The sequence below is a fragment of the Panicum virgatum genome, chromosome 7K (assembly GCF_016808335.1).
Source record: "Panicum virgatum strain AP13 chromosome 7K, P.virgatum_v5, whole genome shotgun sequence".
NCBI lineage: Eukaryota > Viridiplantae > Streptophyta > Magnoliopsida > Poales > Poaceae > Panicum > Panicum virgatum.
Window position 1 is genome coordinate 47764936 of NC_053142.1, and position 20132 is coordinate 47785067.

General features: G+C 47.9%; 2 protein-coding genes across 2 annotated transcripts; one reads left to right on the plus strand and one right to left on the minus strand.

Moving 5' to 3' along the window:
- The first annotated feature begins 102 nt into the window (after positions 1 to 102).
- LOC120641818 lies at positions 103 to 2921 on the plus strand. Its single transcript, XM_039918080.1, has 2 exons — positions 103 to 1712; positions 2786 to 2921. Exons 1-2 carry the CDS (start codon positions 1044 to 1046, stop codon positions 2828 to 2830), a joined length of 714 nt encoding a protein of 237 aa, XP_039774014.1. The 5' UTR covers positions 103 to 1043; the 3' UTR covers positions 2831 to 2921.
- A 2217-nt stretch (positions 2922 to 5138) lies between these two features.
- LOC120641819 (protein NOI4-like) lies at positions 5139 to 6047 on the minus strand. Its single transcript, XM_039918081.1, has 3 exons — positions 5924 to 6047; positions 5542 to 5778; positions 5139 to 5428 (listed from the first exon to the last, which is right to left on the minus strand). The coding sequence occupies exons 1-3, from the start codon at positions 5933 to 5935 to the stop codon at positions 5402 to 5404; spliced, it is 276 nt and encodes a 91-aa protein (XP_039774015.1). The 5' UTR covers positions 5936 to 6047; the 3' UTR covers positions 5139 to 5401.
- Positions 6048 to 20132: the final 14085 nt, after the last annotated feature.

The window sequence follows — 20132 nt, forward strand, 5'->3', positions numbered from 1 at the left end:
ACCCGCCTTCGCCAGCAACTCCACGGCGGCCGCCGCCTTCACCTTCGCCATACACTAGGAAGTGGAAGAGTAGAGGTGGGGGAGACGCGTGCTGCAGTGCCGAGCAGATCATCCGCGTTGGTGCCGGAGACCGCAGCCCTCGAAGACAGCTGCAGCACTGTCGTCGGCTCGGCCTGCTACGGCGGCGGCGGCGGCGGCGGCAGCGAGCCCTCGGGGGCGGCAGCGTGGAGCCGGATGGCGAGGAGAGGACGTGGTGACGGAGGGGAGGGAGGTGAGCGCCGCCGCGGGCGCTGGCCTCCCACGGCACGCCGCAACAGGCGTGGTCGTCGCCGTCGCCACCACCGCAGGCGCTGAGACTGGATTTAGAGGGTCGCCACCACCGCAGGCGCCGAGACTGGATTTAGAGGGAGACTGGAGAGATGCGTCGGGGAGGAGGAAGAAAACTCGGGAAGCGAGATATTTACCGCCACAGTACCGTGCGGGTGGGGTAAACGTGAGCCACAGATTCATCATCGGACGGTGTAAAAACTTTTTGCTATCGTGGCCACCCTGGCTGCCGTGGGAGGCCAGCGCCCGCGGCGGCGCTCACCTCCCTCCCCTCCGTCACCGCGTCCTCCACGTCCTCTCCTCGCCATCCGGCTCCACGCTGCCGCCCCCGAGGGCTCGCTGCCGCCGCCGCCGCCGCCGCCGCCGCCGCCGTAGCAGGCCGAGCCGACGACAGTGCTGCAGCTGTCTTCGAGGGCTGCGGTCTCCGGCACCAACGCGGATGATCTGCTCGGCGCTGCAGCACGCGTCTCCCCCACCTCTACTCTTCCACTTCCTAGTGTATGGCGAAGGTGAAGGCGGCGGCCGCCGTGGAGTTGCTGGCGAAGGCGGGTTCCTGGGGCTCGCGGTGGCGGGCTTCATGGCGGGGGAGCGCCTGCGCGGGCGGCGACATCGCTGATGCTGCCATCAAGGCCACCATACGGATGCTGTGAAGGCGGCAGCAGGTTGGCAGTTTGCGGAGCCTGCACCCAGGTCGATGCGGCGGCGCAGACGACCCGATGCAGTCAGATCCACTGTCGTTCCCCGCCGTCCGAGCCGTGGGTGAGCCTCGCCGCCCCACCACCTTCCTCGCACGCTCCCCCGCCCTGCCTGCTGCTTGCCTCCCTCGCCGCCGCCGGCCCGACGCGACCGAGCCGTGGACGCGCGTCGTGGTTGTCGTCGACCTGCTGTTCCCCACCGTCCGAGCCATGGGTCAGGCTCGCCGCACCACCGCCTTCCTCGCGCACGCGGGCCCTACCCCTGCATGCCTCTCTCGCCGCCGCCGGCCCGACGCAGCAGAGCCATGGCCGCGCGTTGTGGTTGCCGTCGTCCTCGATGGAGCAGCAGTAGCCGGGCCTCCTCCCCTCGCGCTCGCTGGACCTTGCCCTCGGCGCGGACATCCGCATCAGCAGGAGGACGGAGGGGGGAGGTCGACGATCTCTGTCGCAGCTTGTGGCTCTCGGGGCCCGAGGAGTTCGCAATCCCCGTCGCAGCCTGGGAGGCGGTGCAAGTCGCACTCTAACTCGGACCTCCTCCCCCGGATGATGATACGTCCAATGCAACCACAGAGGGCATGTTCATCATCTACAGATTCTGTTCTTCTCTTTCTCCCTCCAGTGAACAATGCAAACCTCTGGATCAAAGAGACCCCCTGCTACCTCAACCCCATTCATGACGACCTCTTCCAGGTACGCATCTTAAGTGCCAATCCTTTTCCCTCTTCACTTCTAATTTTGTTGAATCCTATCAGATGCGTTGCATCTCTTTCTCCTCTACAGGTCAATTACAAATCTTAGACCTGCTAATTTCAAGCAGAAATCTAGATTGGCTAATTTCTCTTCGCTATGATCATACATAGAAGCGTTTACCTCTTAAGATTATTGAGCTTTGCACCATACTAATCTATCAATTGATCAGGTAATAACATAAATTCGTACATTATTTTTTCCCATAAGTGCACAGAACAGGAGACATTCAAAGGGGATACAAATGGTATTTCGTTTTGGATTAATTGAACTCCCAGTTTTGTTTAAGGAATTTGGATTTATGGTTACTTTCCAAATGAAAATGAAAAGGGTTGAAACAGAGTACATTGGGTATTTAAACAATAATGATTTCGAGGACATTTCTTCCACTGGGAGGTAAAAACTAAAACTGTTGCATCAAATACAAAACAAAGTTGACTAATACTCTGAATTAATACTTTTTTCATTAATTTTTTAGTGGTATGGTGAAAAGGAAATATTATGGTTCAAATAAGCACTTCCATAGGTTTAGATAGGCCTTTCTGTGCTGTTGCATTTTCAGTCAAATATATGATTTAGAAACAAAAGTATTAGCATTGCACCTGCATGTTCAATCAGAAGAATTCTTTTGTAGATACAATGTTCTGCTGATTTGGTTATATTTATTCTATCTAAACAACAATGATTTTAAGGACATTTTTTCCTCCGGGAGGGAAAAAATTGAAACTGTTGCATCAAATACAAAACAAAGTTTAATAATGCTCTGAACTAATACTTTTTTACATTAATTGTTTACTGGAATGGAGAAAAGGAAATATTATGGTTCAAATAAGCACTTCCATAGGTTTCGATAGACCTTTCTTTGGTGTTGCATTTTCAGTAAAATATGTGATTTAGAACAAAAGCATTCATGTGCTTAGAGAGTAATCAATTTAGTACATGGTCCTTCAACGTATCTCTTGTGACTAAGCTACAAGTTGCAGTATCACCCTTGGCTATCATTTCTGCTGCTATAGGCCAGCAAGGACAAGCAGGGAGCAAGCATTGATACAGATTCTTAGGTTCTAAGTTTGGAGCAAACTGTTTATCCATGTGGTTTTATGCTATATCCTTTGATCAGAATTAACTTCACAGCAACAAGAAAAAGCCATGTAAGTGAACCTCTACTGCATTCTTAGATGGATCATTTTTTGCCTCATCTATATAATGATTGATGTGTAATTATTGACTAATTTGGTTCCATAAATGGACTAATGATTTAAGTGTTGTCCAGAATATTTTGCAAAGTAGTTTTGCACATGTTAATTTGCCATCTAAATTCCAGCATCAACCTTTCCACCAGCCAAATACATAGCCCCCCAAAACAAATACTGTTATGTTCGATTATAGTTACTGTGGTTCATATTCTATTGATGTCCCCAATTACAGCTGCTATCCAGTTACTATGGTTCAGCTCCAACCCTTGCCTTCCGTTTTTTCTTGCTAGAACCAGAACGCCTTTTTTTTTTTGCCAATATGGGTGCAACAGTATGCTTGAATCTCTTACAACTACCTGCTTGCTCCAAATCCAGAAACCGAACATACGGATGCTCCAAATGCCTCATATACTGATATGCACTCAAATTTAAAAATAGTAACTACGTTTCATCCAAAGAATTCAAATGACTTATATGTGGATAATACCCAGCTAAAGATTTCGCAAAAAAAGCTTCCATGTACAATGGCAGCTTTTTTTTTTCTATCGATACTACATTCGAATCAGCAGCAACCTTTATTCAACCTAAATTGACCAATGCAAACTAATTGATAATGCCAAATAAAATTGGAAGGAATTGTACGCGCGCTGATCTGAGACAATGACATCCTCGCAATTGTCACTGTGCCAAATAGAATTCGGACTATTATTTAATTACTTTTTATTTGAGAAATTTCCATGTGTTCCTGTTTGTGTGTTCAATTTACTTAAATCCTTGATGAACATTATTGTTTGTTGTCTGCAGAGTAAAATTAGTGTGCATATTTACTCAAGCTCATAGAATCACCTTGCCACTGATGTTTCAGGGAAAAAATGGTTCCAGCTAAAAGCTCTGCATTTTGGTAAGCTTCTCTTCCTTGCTTTTATTTATCCATGGTATCTGCTAACAATGTTAGCCGCTCTTGATTACTTTTTGTTCTGAGAAATTTTCATATTAGTATGTGCTATTGTGTATAAGTTCAATTTAGTATACCATCTAATCTGAACATATAATGACTGGTTTTGTCTTATTAAAATTTGAGAAGCACGAATGTTAAGAAGTTAGATAATTGTCTACTCGAATATTACAATCTTCGAATGACAAATCAGCATGACCGACAGACTTTCATTTTTGTCCTTTGTATTCTAAAACCATGCAACTTCTTAGAGCACTAAGATAGAGATGAAAACAGGTAAACATCATCTACACCTGTCTGCGCACCCTAGAAAGTGAAACCGATTGATCACTTATTGGAGTTAAATTTCGATGAACTGCAGATCAGGAACAACGCAAGCATCCTAGGGGCTTGACAGTCAGAATAATCTGCGCCAAAAAACATGCTAAGCGATAGCACCTCTGTACTGACATATAACCATGCATTCTACATGGGCTATAGTTGTGCTGCACCATATAGCTATTAGCATTTCCAACTGTGATATTTATGTTAAGTTTATACATGTTAAGATTAGCCTATATTAGAAAAAGGAAGTCTAGGAAAACAAGACCAAAGCAAAACCATGCCAATGCTTAGAGCACTAAGCTAAATTGGAAAAAGATTGCCATCGTCTGCTGCTACCTTTGATACCTTGCAATTGACATCAAGTTATCACTAATTCGAATTAAATTGCAATGATTGCAGATCAGGAGTAGGACAACCATTCCAAAGACTTTACATTCAGCACCGCCTGTGCCGGAAGATATAATAGGCAGTATTAAGATATAGCTAGCGGTGTACTGCACGTAAAAAATAACTGTACTATTACATATGTCTACTAATATATAGACATACTCCTACTATGCTAATACTACATTTATATATATTAATGTCGTTCTACCTTAATCTAATGATTGCTAGGCGCGCCAAGGCGCGCGCAAAGTACTCGTAGCATAATATGGTTGCTAGCTTTTATACGTATGTATTTGGTGAGTCTATAATTAGTCGGAATCTTAGTGGGAAGCTGAATGGACGAAAGAAAGTTTGTGCTGATGTGAATGGTTAGAACGATGCTAGTCAGATTTCCTTTTTTTTTGTTCTTTTTGGTCAGGTTGGCCAGCTGTTGTGTTTTTGCTTGCAGGCCAGGTGATCTGAGTTTTCCGCAAATACGGGCAGCCATGAAACAATTGACGCGACAGATTCAGCGTGAACTCTTGCAGCCGAGGCTAATAAAGTTGAATGATGTTACATCACAAGCCATTATGTTCCTAGGTCGAGATGAGCTTTTGTTCCTAGGTCGAGGTGAGCAAAAAAAAGGTTGGAACAAGACGAAACACCACGGCCGAAATGTTTTCTCGTCTGCCCCGGCGGCCCCCATCATGTATTCGCTTCCGGTGCGGCACGATTCACGGTCTCCCCCTTCTTGGTTTTGATCAACGGCAGCAGCAGCAGCGAGCATTCAATCAGCAGCCACAGAAAGCCCACTTCCTCTGCAATCCAAGGCACCACGGGTCAGGTCAGGTCAGCCCGCGCACGCAAGGTTCGATCGATCCAATTCAGCCGATCATGGCCGCGCGCGTATACTGTGGAGAGAGTAATATACCTTGACGCGCTTGGGCGGCGTGCCGTCCTGGTGGCTGCCGCCGTACCTGTGCCCGCCGTCGCCGGCGCTGCCGTGGTCGGCCCTGAAGGCCGGCGGTATGCCCGCCTGCAGGTTCCCGGGGCCGGACGTCTTCTTGTCGTCGCGGGCTTTCTGAAATATGACGGTGAAGCCCTCGGCCGTCGCCGGGTTCTTCACGTCCCACTCCCCGAACTTGGGAAGCGGTCGCCCCGGCTTGTCCTGCAGTTTGCAGCAAAGAAATAAATGGAGATGCGTGTGGAGAAGAGGCCGGAAAAAAAATGCATGCAACCGATCGACGATCTAGTTAGCCGGACAGGAAGAAAGAAAATGAAAAAATCGCGCAGGAAAGGTTGGAGAAGGATACCGGCGCCGCCATTGCCGAGGGGGAGCAAGCGCGGCCCTCGCGAACGGACGCGACGCCCGGCCGGCCGCCGGGGACGGTGGAGGGGGAGGTGGAGAAATGACGTGACCAGCAGGAGAAGCTGTGATAGAAATAGACGGGAGGGGTTTGGCCAGGAGTGGGGCGGCCCGCATTTATACAGACGAATGTGCCGGTTCTCCTCCGAGAGAAGAGGAGATGAGCAGAGGCTGGCGGACTCCGTCCACGAACAGGGAGCTCGAGAGGTCAGAGGCTCAGAGCCTCAGACAGAGGACATGTCCGTGCCCGTTCGTTTCCTCCGCACATCTCGTGTCATTACGCATCTTACGCTGCCTTTTCTTTTGGTTTGTGGACTGAAAATTAGGATGCGGAAAGAGTGAAAATTACGATGCTGTGGTTGAGTAATTCACTCGATAGGTTAGGAGATGGGCAGATTTACGTGCAGTGAAGAACCCTGAACCGAATTTGTGCCATCTATTGACCAGAGGCACAGTGCCACAGTATTCTATCTACAGCGCTGCAAGTTTCAAGGAAGCATCTTGCTGTTTACCATAGGAACAACATTAAAAACATGGATGGAAAATGGATATCCTTACAACTTAATTACACCTGTTCCTACAAATATAGCTGGTGCACTCCGGAGACGCCCCTAGAAATCCATTTGACATTTTTAGAGCCGGTTCACCCTTTACCCCTCTCTAGAAGTATCTATAAAAATTTGGGCATCTTTTTTTTCCTCCGGATCTCCCATTGTTTGCTCGGGAGAGGGGCTCCCACAAAATCCCGGAGGGGGGGGGGGGTTCAACTTGATTTTCTTCGAGTTTAGAGCAACTCCAATAGCATCCGTAAAGTAAGATGGATAAGTAAAAATAGAAAAATTAGGATAAAAATAGGATCCAACAGCTTCTCTATGTTGCTCCCCTCATCTTCGGTATCTCGCACTCCGCGCGAGGCATTTTTCCCGAATGGGTCGCATTCGCCATCTCCTCCTACCGCGTGGGACCACCCTCCCCCTCCTCTCCACGGACCGAGATCTCCCGGCGCTGTCGCCGCCAGCCCGCTGCCCCCAACGTCCCTTGCCGACGCCGCCGGCACCGCCGACCTAGGCTGCCTCCATGTCGCGCACCTGCCCCGCTGTCCCGTGCCGCCCCCGACGTCCCTCGCCGGCGCGCCCCTCCGGTGGTCCCTCCGCCGCTGCGCGCCCCTCGTCGGCCGCCGCTTTGCTGCGAGCCCCTCCGCCGCCGCGCGCCCCACCACCGGCTGCTGCGCCGCGAAGCCGCTCATCCCGGGCGAGGAGGGACGTCGGTGACGGCGAGGTGCGCGGGTGGAGCAGCTCATCGCGGGCGAGCACGGCGTCGAGCAGGTCGCTAGATTCAGTGTGGAAGGCGAGCTCCGGGAGGTGGGTCCAGTAGGCCGTGAGGAGGGAGCTCCGGCGGCCTTCGACTCCATGCGCTGAAGCTCCGCCTGATGAGGCATCGGCGGCTTGCGGCTAGCAGGAGGCAACAAGGGGAAAGAAGGGGAAGGGGGGATGACGACTGGGTCCCATGTGTCAGATCAATTTTTTGGAGTGAAGGAGAGGCCGTTGGATCTCCCAGCCTTTTGCTGGCTTTTTATTCTTTTACCTAGTTATTTAGCAAGTCATTTAGCTAGGAATTTTACCTAATCTGTTGGAGTTGCTCTTATGGCTCTAGAGGTAAGTCGATACTAATTCATTATCAATTCTAAGCTCTTTTGTTAGATTTATGCTTTAAATGAAGTTCTCTTTGCCTCAAACTAACTTAGATCTTTATGGTGTGGATTAGTTGTGGAAAGCAGGGGCGGGTACGCCTCTAAAAATGCTGTTTTATCCGTCCCTACAAATAGTTTATTAGTAGTGAAGGGAGCCATAGTCTTATGCATCTGATTCAGAATGGGAGCCTTTTAGGGCTGAGTGTGCAAAACATAGATGATGTTTCGGCCTATGAAGATCTCTAGCTAATTATATGATAATAACATCTGCCATTAGTTATTGTTTCTTTTGATCTAGTAGAAATGCATTCTCTCATGAGAATATTAGCTTGTATGGGCGAGCGCATGTACAAATAGGAGACTTTTATTAGTTTGTCAAAATATCTATATACAAAAGAAAAAAAAAGGACTAATGCATGATAATTTGGCGAGCTCCCTAGGCCACCATGTACAAAGGCCCATTTACGACACCCTCGTCACTCATCAATCGTCACAGTCTCCATCGTGTTGTCCCTATCGTCGACGGCGGTCACAACAATGTTGGGTGACGGCTGGCCGTGTGGCTCCAACAGCCCACCAGAGCATTTTACTGGGGTCCGTGATCAGCACAATCATAATATTCACAAATAACATCAGCTCTTCATCTACACAAGGTTTTTTTTGGAGAAGTGTCAATTTTACGTGCATTGTGCATTGCAGCTTGATAAGCGTTCAATTCGAGTCTGACTCCCACATGAATATATCACTTCTTAGTCGGGTTTTGACTCCAACCTTGACGCTTATGCCTCTACCCCTGCCCTGCCACCTCTACCTCAGCCTCTGTTTCTGCCGGCAACACCTCAAACTCTTACTCTACCGCCCCTACCTCCGCCTCTGTTTCTGTCGCCTCGGCCTCTGCCTCTATCTGCTACTGGGCTACTGGTGATCCCTCTTCTTGTTGAGCTGCTATAATTTTCTCGGTTAACTACACTTAACATTACCATGATTATATTTACTATGGATATTTCGGCAAAACCTATTCTGCAGCATTTTAGCTATCTCCGCTGACACTCTACCACGAGGTAGTAATGACCAAAAGTCTTGAATTATCTTACAATCAGCATCAGATAAATTTTAGGTTGGAGGTTCTTTTCCTGCTTCAAGAAAATCTTCTGAGTGCACCCCCAACCATATAAGTCTACAGAAAGCCATAAGTTATCAAAAGCATAATTCTTTGATCCATACTTATACGCACAAAGCAAACCATCATGGTCCAAATCTGTAAGCCCATAAATCAGAACCATAAATGTGTCATATAACTTGCGCACAAGAACCTTTTTGCAATTGTTGGGTATCCCTTCCCAGTGATAACAACACAATTGTGTTTATTATGGAAATTTATGGCTCGAACCTCCGGCCGGCGGCTTCATCATGTCATCCCTCTCCCTCGCGCTCGCCGTGCGCGGCCCGGCCGGCTGCGTTCTTGCCTGGCCGCAACCCCGCACCCGCAGGCAGGAGGCAGCGGCATCGGCTTCGCCTCGGCCTGGACCTGGAAGGCGCGGCGGAGGGGTCTGGGGAGTGGGGAGTGCAACAACCAGACGGGATGGGGCTCGACCTGGAGGCTGGACTCCTGGACGGCGGGCGGCGGCGAAAGGATCGGATAGGAGGACGGAGGGGTCTGGGTTGGCGGCTGCCTGGTGGAGTGGACGAGTGGTGGAGTCTGGAGACTGGAGAGCAGGAGAGGGCGGCTAGGGTTGGGTTTGCGTGGGCTACTGGGCTCTATGGGCTGAAATGAAGGTTCAACTCGGAAAAAACAGGAATTCCCGCGGGAATTTTCCCAGATAAAAACGGGAACCGACAATACGTTCGGGAAAACACCCAAACCGAATTCGTTCCCGTCCCGCCCGTTTTCCCGTTTTTTTCTTCCTATTTTCCCGGTTTTCCCGCGAAAGCAGTTTTCGATTGGTTTAGACGGCAAACGGTATCGGTCGAGACAGGATTTTCCCGTCCTGTTTTCAACCCTACATTTTATTTAATGAATTATTATTTTACTGTGTATACCATCTACTATTTATAAGTGTCATTAGGAAAGGTTATTTAGTTCTCTTCCAGTATTTGGAGATTTCAATTTTTCATATTGTTTACCTTTTATTTTTCATATTGTTTACCTCCAACAAATGTTATGTTTTGTACCTTTTCTATTATTTGTATAATTTAAGTTTAAAAGTTATACCTACAAGATGATAACTATGAGGATTTAATGTTATTTAAGTTTACATCTTCTTGTTTGTTATTATATTGCCTTAATGTTTAGGAAATATCATTACATGACTCTACCAAATAGGTCAACATGATTCTCATATGCCCATAGCAGGAAGGTCTACAAAGCACTATCACAAAACATATTAGCCTATTTTTATAAATAAAATGATTCTATTATTCATGTATACCGAATGGTTTTATCTCATATTTATAAATCTTTGATTGCAAAATATCTTATCTTTACTACTCTTTTTAAATATCCAAGTTTACTCTAGAATGTTCATTCCTTAAGTTTACCTTCCATATCTTAGATTTTAAGCCATGTATAAAATAGCCCGCTAATAGCCCGCTCTTGTCTGCTATTAGCTTTTTAAGAGACCTCCTGCTACGCTATACAACATTTGTCCGCTATAGGGGTTTTTTATAGGATTTAGTGATAATAAATGTCCGCTACTTCCGCTAAAGATGTAGCCAAAAGAAATAAAAAATCAATATAAGTAGGGTGGACCATAGACAAAGCATCACGGGCACAATTAGGTAGTCAAGAGACGTGTTGAGTCTATTTTAGAATGTTAGACCAATGATGCTTCTAATTTTGTATGTATTATGGACGTAAGGCTATGAAAAGTTTGCTGAAATTGGTTGCATTACTGATGTTATTGGCCACATTATGCATATTTTTTTTACAAACCGCTAAATGGATAGCTCCGCTATAGCTTTCGCTATAGCTCTCTTAGCTTTTTGGAAGGGCTTCCGCTAAACGTCTTAGCCCACGATTTTATACCTTGATTTTAAGACAAGGAACTTTACTGGTACCAAAATCTCGGTAGGTAGCATATTGGTAAACATCAGTCTGTAGCGATTTTTAATGATGTGGAGGTGAGAGAAAGAAATGCTTGTTTTATGGATCAACACAATTGCACCGAGCACTTGAGTGTAGAATGAACTTAGTAGCTAGCTAAGCAAATTCTTTGTGATATTGGTTATCGGTTAATTAATATTATTGAAAATCATGTGTGCACTTTCCTAGTTTTCATAGGCTATGTCAGTTTGGTCATATCAATTATAGCTTTTAATCACACTAGTATAGCTACTCATGCTACAAGCATGTGGTTACCAAAGTTCAGTAACCAACGTGAAATGATTTCAAAGCAATTAACTACAACCCCTTGCTTATCTCATAACACCATATCATAATTTTATCATTTTTCAGATTTCTCTAAAAAAACTAACTCTATTGTACAAGCAAATGCATTGGATGACCTTGGCATTGTACTTGAACAATGACGAGGCCACAAATAAATCCTAACCCAGACAGGATTAGAAAATAAACATCATGGATCTCCATATGAAATGTTTTTTTTGGAAATGATGAAATTTATGAGAAAATAATTATAATACAACAACATATACCATTGATCTCCATGCAACCCCACGTATAGCCACATTATACATGCCAATGCAGACCCATAACCAAATTTAAAATTATTTATGTAATAGACGTAAATAACATAGAAAATCATTAACGACCATCATTTGTTCACACACTCTAGGTGCCAATTGTTGGTTCGTCGCAGAAGCAATCGAGGTGAGGAGATAAAGAAATTTCGGCAGTGGCCAGAAGCAAGGAGAGGCGGCTTGGTTCCTTGAATGCATGCAGTATGAGGAATTGAGGATGGGCAGGGTGGAAAACATCATTGATGGAATCACATTTGCTTTTGCAGCCAAGAGTCTAGCACATAAAGGAAATATCTTGAAATGCCCCCAAACTGACCCTATCTTTGGTGCACAAATATGAAAGAAATGACCAGCGAAACCCCGTGCCTCGGTACAACAAGTCGACTCCTCAGGTAATCTCATCTGCACTGAGTTCGGTTAGTGTCGGTGAAAGGACCTCTAGATGCCTAGAGGGGGGGGGAGGGGTGAACAGGCTAATCTGTAACTTGAAACACTTTTAAAACAGTTAGACACAGAGGAGCCCGGAGACTCTGGACTTAGGTCTGGAGTTTTGGGAGTACTAGTCCAGAGACTCTAGGTATGAGTGCTTTGAAAGGAAAACGCAGGTACTAAAGTAAGTGTCGGTATTCCGGATCACCGGCTAGTAAATTCGTGTGCGCGTCACAGGAACTGATGGTAGTACTAAGATAGACACAAGATTTTATACTAGTTCGGGCAGAATGTCCCTACGTCCAGTTCGAGCACTCATGCTCTTGTACTCAAAGTTTGTAGTAGGGGTTACAAATGGGGGGGGGAGAGCAAGGGTCTCAAGTCTCTGGGTTGCGTGTGTCAATGTTCGGAAGCCCTGCAAGGGATACGCCTCCCCCTTTTATAGCCCAATGGGTGAGGGTTTACATAGAGAGAGAAAGAGGGAGAAGAGAGACACGCGGGGGTCGGGTGACTCCCGACTCCCGCTCGCTAACTCCACGGTGGGTCATGTTGTCCTGTCTTAACTTAAGTCGTTGGGGACGTCCTGTTCGTACGATCTGACACAGTATCCTTTGTATCGTCGTGGGAGTCGGGATTTTTGCCTGCCAGGCGGGAATTCCCGCCTGGCAGCCGCGTCCTCCATTTCTGGGCGTGGCACCCCGCCTTATACTGACGTGGCGTACATCCCTTTGTCAATGTTGATGGTGTCAGGCGGAGCGGCAAGGCCATGTCTCCGCCCGAACAGCGGGGGCTGGCCAGTCGACCATTCTGTCTCCGTACAGGAATGTGGGACGGTCACGTCCCTGACTTCCCGAGGCCACGGTGGCGTCCAGCTTTTAACTGGGGATACTCCCAATTTCCCGGAGAGCCACGACAATGGGTCGTGTGGGCCCTTCTGCAGGGGTCGGGCCGAGACGGAGCTCCTTCGCGAAGGTCGGGCGAGGCGGAATCCTTTGCGTGAGGATCGGGCGAGGTGGAACCCTTTGCGTGAGGGTCGGGGGAGGCGGAATTCTTGCGCAGATACCGGTCATGATGGGCCCCTTTTTTCGGCGGTCGGGGGTCGGGCGAGACGATGCCTTCCTAGGTGGAGTGGGCCGTTTCTCCCATGCTGGCCTCTTGGTCTGTCGAATGTTGTCTTGGGCCCTGATTGTATTTGTATTGCCTTAATGTTATTTGGCCTAACAACTCTAATGGACTATGTTTGGGGTACCCGTTATCCTTATCCCCAACAGTAGCCCCCGACCCCCCGCGGGGTTGCCTGGAACTGTGCGGAGGGGAATCCTGTTTTCGCAACGGGTGTGTTGCTGTGAATCGTCTGTCCCTTTTATTACATGTGGGTGCGCGCGAGCGCACCCACTGGGTCTAGCCCCCGAGCCTCTGAACGAATCAAAGATTCGCTCAGAGGGTTCTGAGGATGGCTTTTATTTCTCGAAGTGCCTCTGAACGAATCAAAGATTCGCTCAGAGGGTTCTGAGGATGGCTTTTATTTCTCGAAGTGACGGGACGTCGCGGCATTTGGTCCAATGGGTGTGCGTGAGCGCACCCAATGGGTGTAGCCCCCGAGCCTCTGAACGAATCAAGGATTCACTCAGAGGGTGAAGCGCCTCGACCCAAAGATCAAGGCTAAACCATCTATTAATTACCGAATTAAGTCTCCGGCACAATACATGTTACATCAAGTGGAGTCCAGAGTCATACAGAGCTTTTATTTAACACATACACGAGAAGTAAGGTGACAACACAAAGCTACACAGAACAATCATAGGATAACAACTATCATAACAATATGCAAGATTAGCTCTTCATCCATCACGGCTCCACTCGATTAGTTTGGGTGCGGACACGATCTACTCGTAGTCTTCCGGCATAAAGTCGGGATCCTCTAGAGATAATTAACAAGGGTTGAGTATAAAAGTACTCAGCAAGTTCCACCTCGCCCTACGGGAGGGGAATGACATGCATGATACACATTAAGCACAATCTAATAGCAATGCAACTAATGGTATGCAAACCCTTCCAGACACAACCCACAGAAGGTAGCTCACTAGTTGTCAGGACCACACCTTAGCCTGCCCATACCGTGGGCACGGACCATTCGAATGGATTATACACTCTGCAGAGGTCGTACACTGTACCCACACGCTCGACTGCCCGAACGGACAACCGACATAGCCGACACTCAGCCGTGGTCACACCCCAGCCCGGCCGCACAAAGCCTCGGGCCCTGACTCCAATGGTCTATACCCGTAAACCATCCCTGCGACCGTCAGGCTAACCAGTGGGATTAGGCTAAGTCCGGCCCATACCGGAACCTGTGGTCGTACTAAAGTAAGCTAGGTGAGATGTCAAAATAACTCGGTCCTTATAGTTCACCAGGGCAGCAACCATCCCTCAACATACCAACTCGAGCCTACCACCACGGTAGCACTCACCCGCCAGTCTACCACCACGGTAGTGCCGGCTCCAGCACACCCAGCTGCCCTGGTCTCAGTCAGATCCCTTCGTATCCTAGTCTCAGCTCTGGATATGCATGACTACTCAGATGCATGCATGAGCACACTCAATCACTCAAGTACTGGTATATGTAATCGATCCTAGACCCAGGCTACAACTAAACGTCCTCACATGGATGCAACCGCTCACGTAGGGGTCGATGAAACTTGCCTTCACTTACATACACGTCGGCGGCTTCCTGATCGCGGTACGGGTCTTCTGGCTCAGACTCACGGTACTGGCCTTCGTGCTCCTCAGCGCGCTCCTCCTTGATCACTCCGTCGCCTACGGACGGGAACGACACAATCGGCAAATAAACACAAATAAGCACAAACATAAAATAAAATGAGTTCAAATGGAGATGAAAATAGAAGGAGTAGATAGTATATGATTTTAGAAGAATTTAGGAAAAACAATCAATGGAATCAGAGCTTGGATGGATGAGATATTATAGTTGTAATATTGGGTGTTTAATTAATTCCGAAAATGAATTAACATAACGGGAGGAGTTTCACGTGGTGTTTGCTTGGCTCTTGGTTTGGGCTTTGGGGCTAGCACTTGGGCTTTAGATTTGATTATTGTTTTGGCCTTACGAAGAAGGAACATAGGGAACACGTGCATGCAGGATAGGGGCTTCGTGCTCCTTGCCTTAGGACACCATGCATGGGCATGCCGAGCTCTTGGGAGCTTGACGCACGGCAGCTCGGGCTACCATACGGAAAACTCAGCATATGGGGAGAGAGAGGAGGGCGAGGGGTTTCTATTTTGGTGACTTCGAGCATGGGCGGTGCAGGTCGGCTCCGGCCGCGTGGCAACCATGGCCGTAGCTTTCTGAGCTCGGGATGGGGACCATGGTTGTGTGGAGTTAACGGTGGGGAATCATCTCACGTTGGTGCAGAACAACTCGAGGAAGAGGGTCAACCACTGGAGCTTCGTCCCAAGAGTGGAGCAGAGAGATAGAGCGATCTAGCTGGGCTCGTGAGGAGTGGTTCAGCTAGCGAAGCGAAGCGGCTCGGTGAGCTTGGGCTGGTGGCGGAGCTCGGCACAGCCTCGCTCCTTTTTATAGGCGAGGCAGACAGCGGCAAGGACGACGGCGTGGAAGCTCGGCGTCAACGTGCACAGCGGCAGCGTTGAAGCGCGCGAGCGTTGAGGCGGTAAAGCCGGCGAGGACGCGGCAGCGGCGTGGGCGAGGTGGGGACACGGCGATGGGCGGCACGACGTGGTGTCGACGGCAGTACGCGGTCCCGTTGTGGGGCCAGCGTGTCGCGTGTGCGCGAGCGAGAGCAAGCGCGGCCGGGGCCCTGGCTTGGCGAGTTGCAGCGGCGCAACGACGAGGCTCAGCTCGATTTATAGGCAGTCAAAGGCGGTTCGCACGGAAGAAAAATCTCGGCCGGCGTACTGTGCTCGATGAGGCGTGTCGACGGATGGCAACAACTCGACGGGCACAGTAGCTGAGGTGGTTGGCCTCGCCGTCGTGATGCGAGTGATGGCGGGTAGATGCTGCTACCCGTGGACTGAGAGTTATGGCGACGTACAACGAGGTCGAGAGGCATCCATGGGAAGAGACTTGGCAAGCTTGCGTCCAGCATAGCGTGCTTTAGCTACTGGAAAGGACCATGCGTGCGTTGCTTCTGGAGAGGAAGAAGACAGCTTTACTTGTGGGAGAGAGTATACTTGTAAGCGAGAGAAAAAAAATGGTTTGCCTATTCATGTGTTTTACGCGTGTAAAATCATATTGTTGTTTGTTGTAGTTAAATCAGTTAGATGATTGCGAAGTAAAGCAAGTTTTTATTTAGTGGCGAAAAGCAGGATATTAGATAGGGTGATGGGTCTTCTCACCGAAAAAAGGACTCGGGGCGCACGCCCCTTTTTCTTATTTTTCTTGACGGGACACGTTGGGGCGGGCGGTGGATCAGAGCCATGGTGGCGCTTGCTGACCCGTTGTCAGGGCGGACGCTGTCTTGGGCAGCCCCTGGGTGCCCAGTCCTGTCTCGCGTCGTTGCGTCGGGGCGCACTGATCGAGTGTGCTCCCTGTCCGTTGGGCGCCGTGCCCCTCAGGTTACCAGGCTTTGTCTTCGGGGCCGGTTCAGGCGAGCTCTCCTCCCTTGGCTATAAATAGGGGTACTTGGGTGAGCCTTCTTCGAAGTCTCCAGCTCTCGTTACCTGTAGGGATGAAAACGGTCGGGAAAACTCCTCAACCGTTCCCGCAACAGTATTTTTTGATCGGAAACGGGAACGGGAAAATCGGACGGGAAAACGAAATCGGTATTACGGGATATCGGGAACGGAATCAATCGGTCGGGAGCATGCCGATTACGATCGGGAATCGATAACTCAAAACGGGAAAATACATACAACCACTTCAAACATTTAACTCGATAAAATAATTACAACTATGCATAAATAACATGGAAACAAGACTCGTATAACTAAGAAACACAGGTAAAGTGAATCACGAATTCACAATTCACGTTGGAATACATGCAAACAACAATTCACGTTTCCAACACAGGTAACACAGCCGACTACGACAAATACGGGAATTCCCGCGGGAATTTTCCCGTCTGAAAACGGGAACCGTGAAAACGGTCGGGAAAACACCCCAACCGTTCCCGTTCCCGTTCCCGCCCGTTTTCCTGTTTTGTTTTCCCATTTTCCCATTTTTTTCGCGGAAACGGTTTACGGTCGGTTTAAACGGTAAACGGAGCCGGTCGGGACGGGATTTTCCCGTCCCATTTTCAACCCTAGTTACCTGCCTCTTCCAGCTTATGATGTTTTCTTTTGTTATTCATGGCCGATCCCCTGACCGGGGCGTCCGGCTTACTTAGGTCCTGGTGGTGCTAGAAGAATGCTTGCGAGCGGCGGACGATCGTTGGAGAAGGCTTTCGTGCCGTCCCTTGGCCGGGAGGACATTTTAGGGTGGCATAGGGCTCGAGAACGCCCGTTCCCGCTGTGCCCTCTAGCTTATAGGGTCGTCGTCGAGACACCACTGTGTCGACGTCGGATGGCTTCTCCGCTGCTCTTCGCATCGTCCCTGTCGGCGACAAGGTTGCTGTTGCAGCGCCGGCGACGAATGAACTGTTCGCCAGCTTGACCCCCGCAAAGCCCCCGGTGGAGGAGATGCCAGAAGAAGGCTTGTGAGGAGGGCATTCCTCCAGACCTGTGTGGCCTGGAGATTGCTTCTCGTGCTTCCCGAGCAACCTGGCCACTATGTCTGTCAAGGACCCGTTGGCCTTTTTTGGTGGCCTCTCCTCCCCGAGACAGGCAAAATTGCCACTTTAGGTGGCGATGCTTTTATATCTTGTAACGGCTTCGAGCCGACCTCCCATTGTAATTCTTTGTTCGCAAAGTAATGGAATTTCCATTTTGTGGGCGAGGCGGAATGCTTTGCGTGAGGATTGGGCGAGGCGGAATTCTTACGCAGATACCGGCCATGATGGGCCCCTTTTTTAGGGGTTGGGGGTCGGGCGAGACGGCGCCTTCCTAGGTGGAGTGGGCCGTTTCGCCCATGCTGGGCCTCTTGGTCTGTCGAATGTTGTCTTGGACCCTGATTGTTTTTGTATTGCCATAACGTTATTTGGCCTAACCACTCTAATGGACTATGTTTGGGGTACCCGTTATCCTTATCCCCAACAGTAAGTAAAGTAGATCAAGTAAATTTGCAGGTACCAAGGGTTGCTTCTAAGTGTTTCTCACCAGTTGGTTCACACTAGAAACTTGTATATAAGTAGATCAAGCTCAAACCCTAACAAGTTAAGTCTCACAAGCACAAAGCCAATAACTTCAAGTAAAATGAACATAAATAGACATATATTTGTTTTCCGAAGTTCACTCCCGAAAGAGCTACGTCTCTGTTGAGGAAGAGTTGACATGGTGCTCGATCAAGAACCCCTATGCTCCTCACCCAGGGGTGAGACCAACGCTCAAGCCCGAGGTGGCTTACTATGAGTTCCTCCGAGAGGAATAAAGATTACAAACTTCTTGCGATGCTCACAATCACAACTGAGCACTCACAAGCTAGAAATCATACCACAATGCTGAAGCAATGTAAAAGCTATTTTGCCATGCATACACTTGAATTGTTTTTGTTTCTAAAATAGGGGACCTTTAATTATCCTAATATGTGATTTCAACGTATGGCTGTTAATTCATTATTGTGCACTACTCGGACCTTTACATTCTTCAATTTGATATTAAGAAACAAACAATTTCTTTCTTGCAGGATATATGTGGTTCGTGATATATAATGATCTAATGCTGGGCCTTGCCACAAAAACTTATCTAATTATAGCTCTTCTCTTCGTCTTGTGTTTTCAGTTTGAGGTTTCCGAGTCAATGTGTGGCAGAATGGACTATTCCAAGGCAAATTTTGGCTCTACCAGTTTAACTGCTCTTCTGTAAAGATTCTATGTAGCTTTCAAACATTTCATGTCCTCTGCAACAGCGCCATCAATTGTTCTGAGAAATGTGTTTTTGTTTTGATGTTACTTAATTACCTGAATTTGCTAATAACAGCTAGAACTATGAGCGTATGCATTCAACTGTGAATGTTCAAAACCGGGGTTTTCCCTTAATCTAAAAAAAAGAACTATGAGCCCTGCTTAGACATCAATGTGAATATGGAGGAGGTTACTTTGTAAGTATGGTAATTGCATTCCATACTTAGCAATGCAATGGTAGTTTACCTATATGAGCAAATTCACCGGTCCTAACTCCATTGCCATAAAGTTTCCTCTATTTCTCTTAAGCTTAAGAGAATAGTAAGGTTTATCAAATGATTATATTTGCAGGTCTACGCTAAGCCAAGCAATTGCAAGCAGTGGAGAAATCAAGCAACATGTATGTACTCCTTTACAATCTTCATATTTATAAATTTATTTCGAGAGAGAACACCAGTGCTCAACTGAATCTCTTTGAAAATTAGTTCTTAATATCCCCTTGGAGATGCATACTATATAAATTTCAGCATATTGCCAGTAGGTTTGCAAACCGTTAAATTATGGTGAGCCGTCCAAATAGCAGCCTATCCTTCTTTTGATGGTAAGCTACAGAAAAAAAAAGATTACCATACCAACTTCTTGTTCTTCCAACTTGCCTACTTTACTAACAATATCCTTCTATATCCTGACTACCTGCAGGGAAGACCCATTCCACTTAGCTAATGAACAATGCGGCTACCGACCATGCACCTCATCAGCAGCATAAAAATGGTGTGATGATGCCGGCATTTTCCAAACTATCAAATGCTGCTATCTGATATGGTCAACTCCACCTAGACACTCTGTTTAGCTCATCAACCCTCTTTGTCTCCACCAGCTCCTCAGCTGCTCTAAATGGAGATTTGAATTGTAATATAACTGCTACTCTTGCCAAATGCTTCCATTTGTTGCCTTCCCAAATCCTTTGTCAGTCATGTAGTTATCGCTAATTTGTTCCTTCATACAACATGGCAGCTTATTTATCAGGCACATCTCGATAAACCACATGAGACACAGGTTTCTTAAACTGCGTTAGATCAAGAAAATTATCTGCATTCCATGGGCTCAGCGCGCGATGGCACGCGTCATTTACTATAGTTGAAAGAGTTTCCTGCACCGTGAGGAACACACAGCAACCACATGCACACCAATGTATCACGGACAATATAGTACAGTTGTTTAAAAACAGATACGCAGCGTAGCATCGGAACCGTTTTTTCTGCAGTATCTGCAGAGGGACTCGGTCACCGACATATGGGGCTAAGCCCACGCGGTAGTGACTGAAATCACCTATCCAGCTGCTTCAGAGGAACTCAATCCCGTAGCAC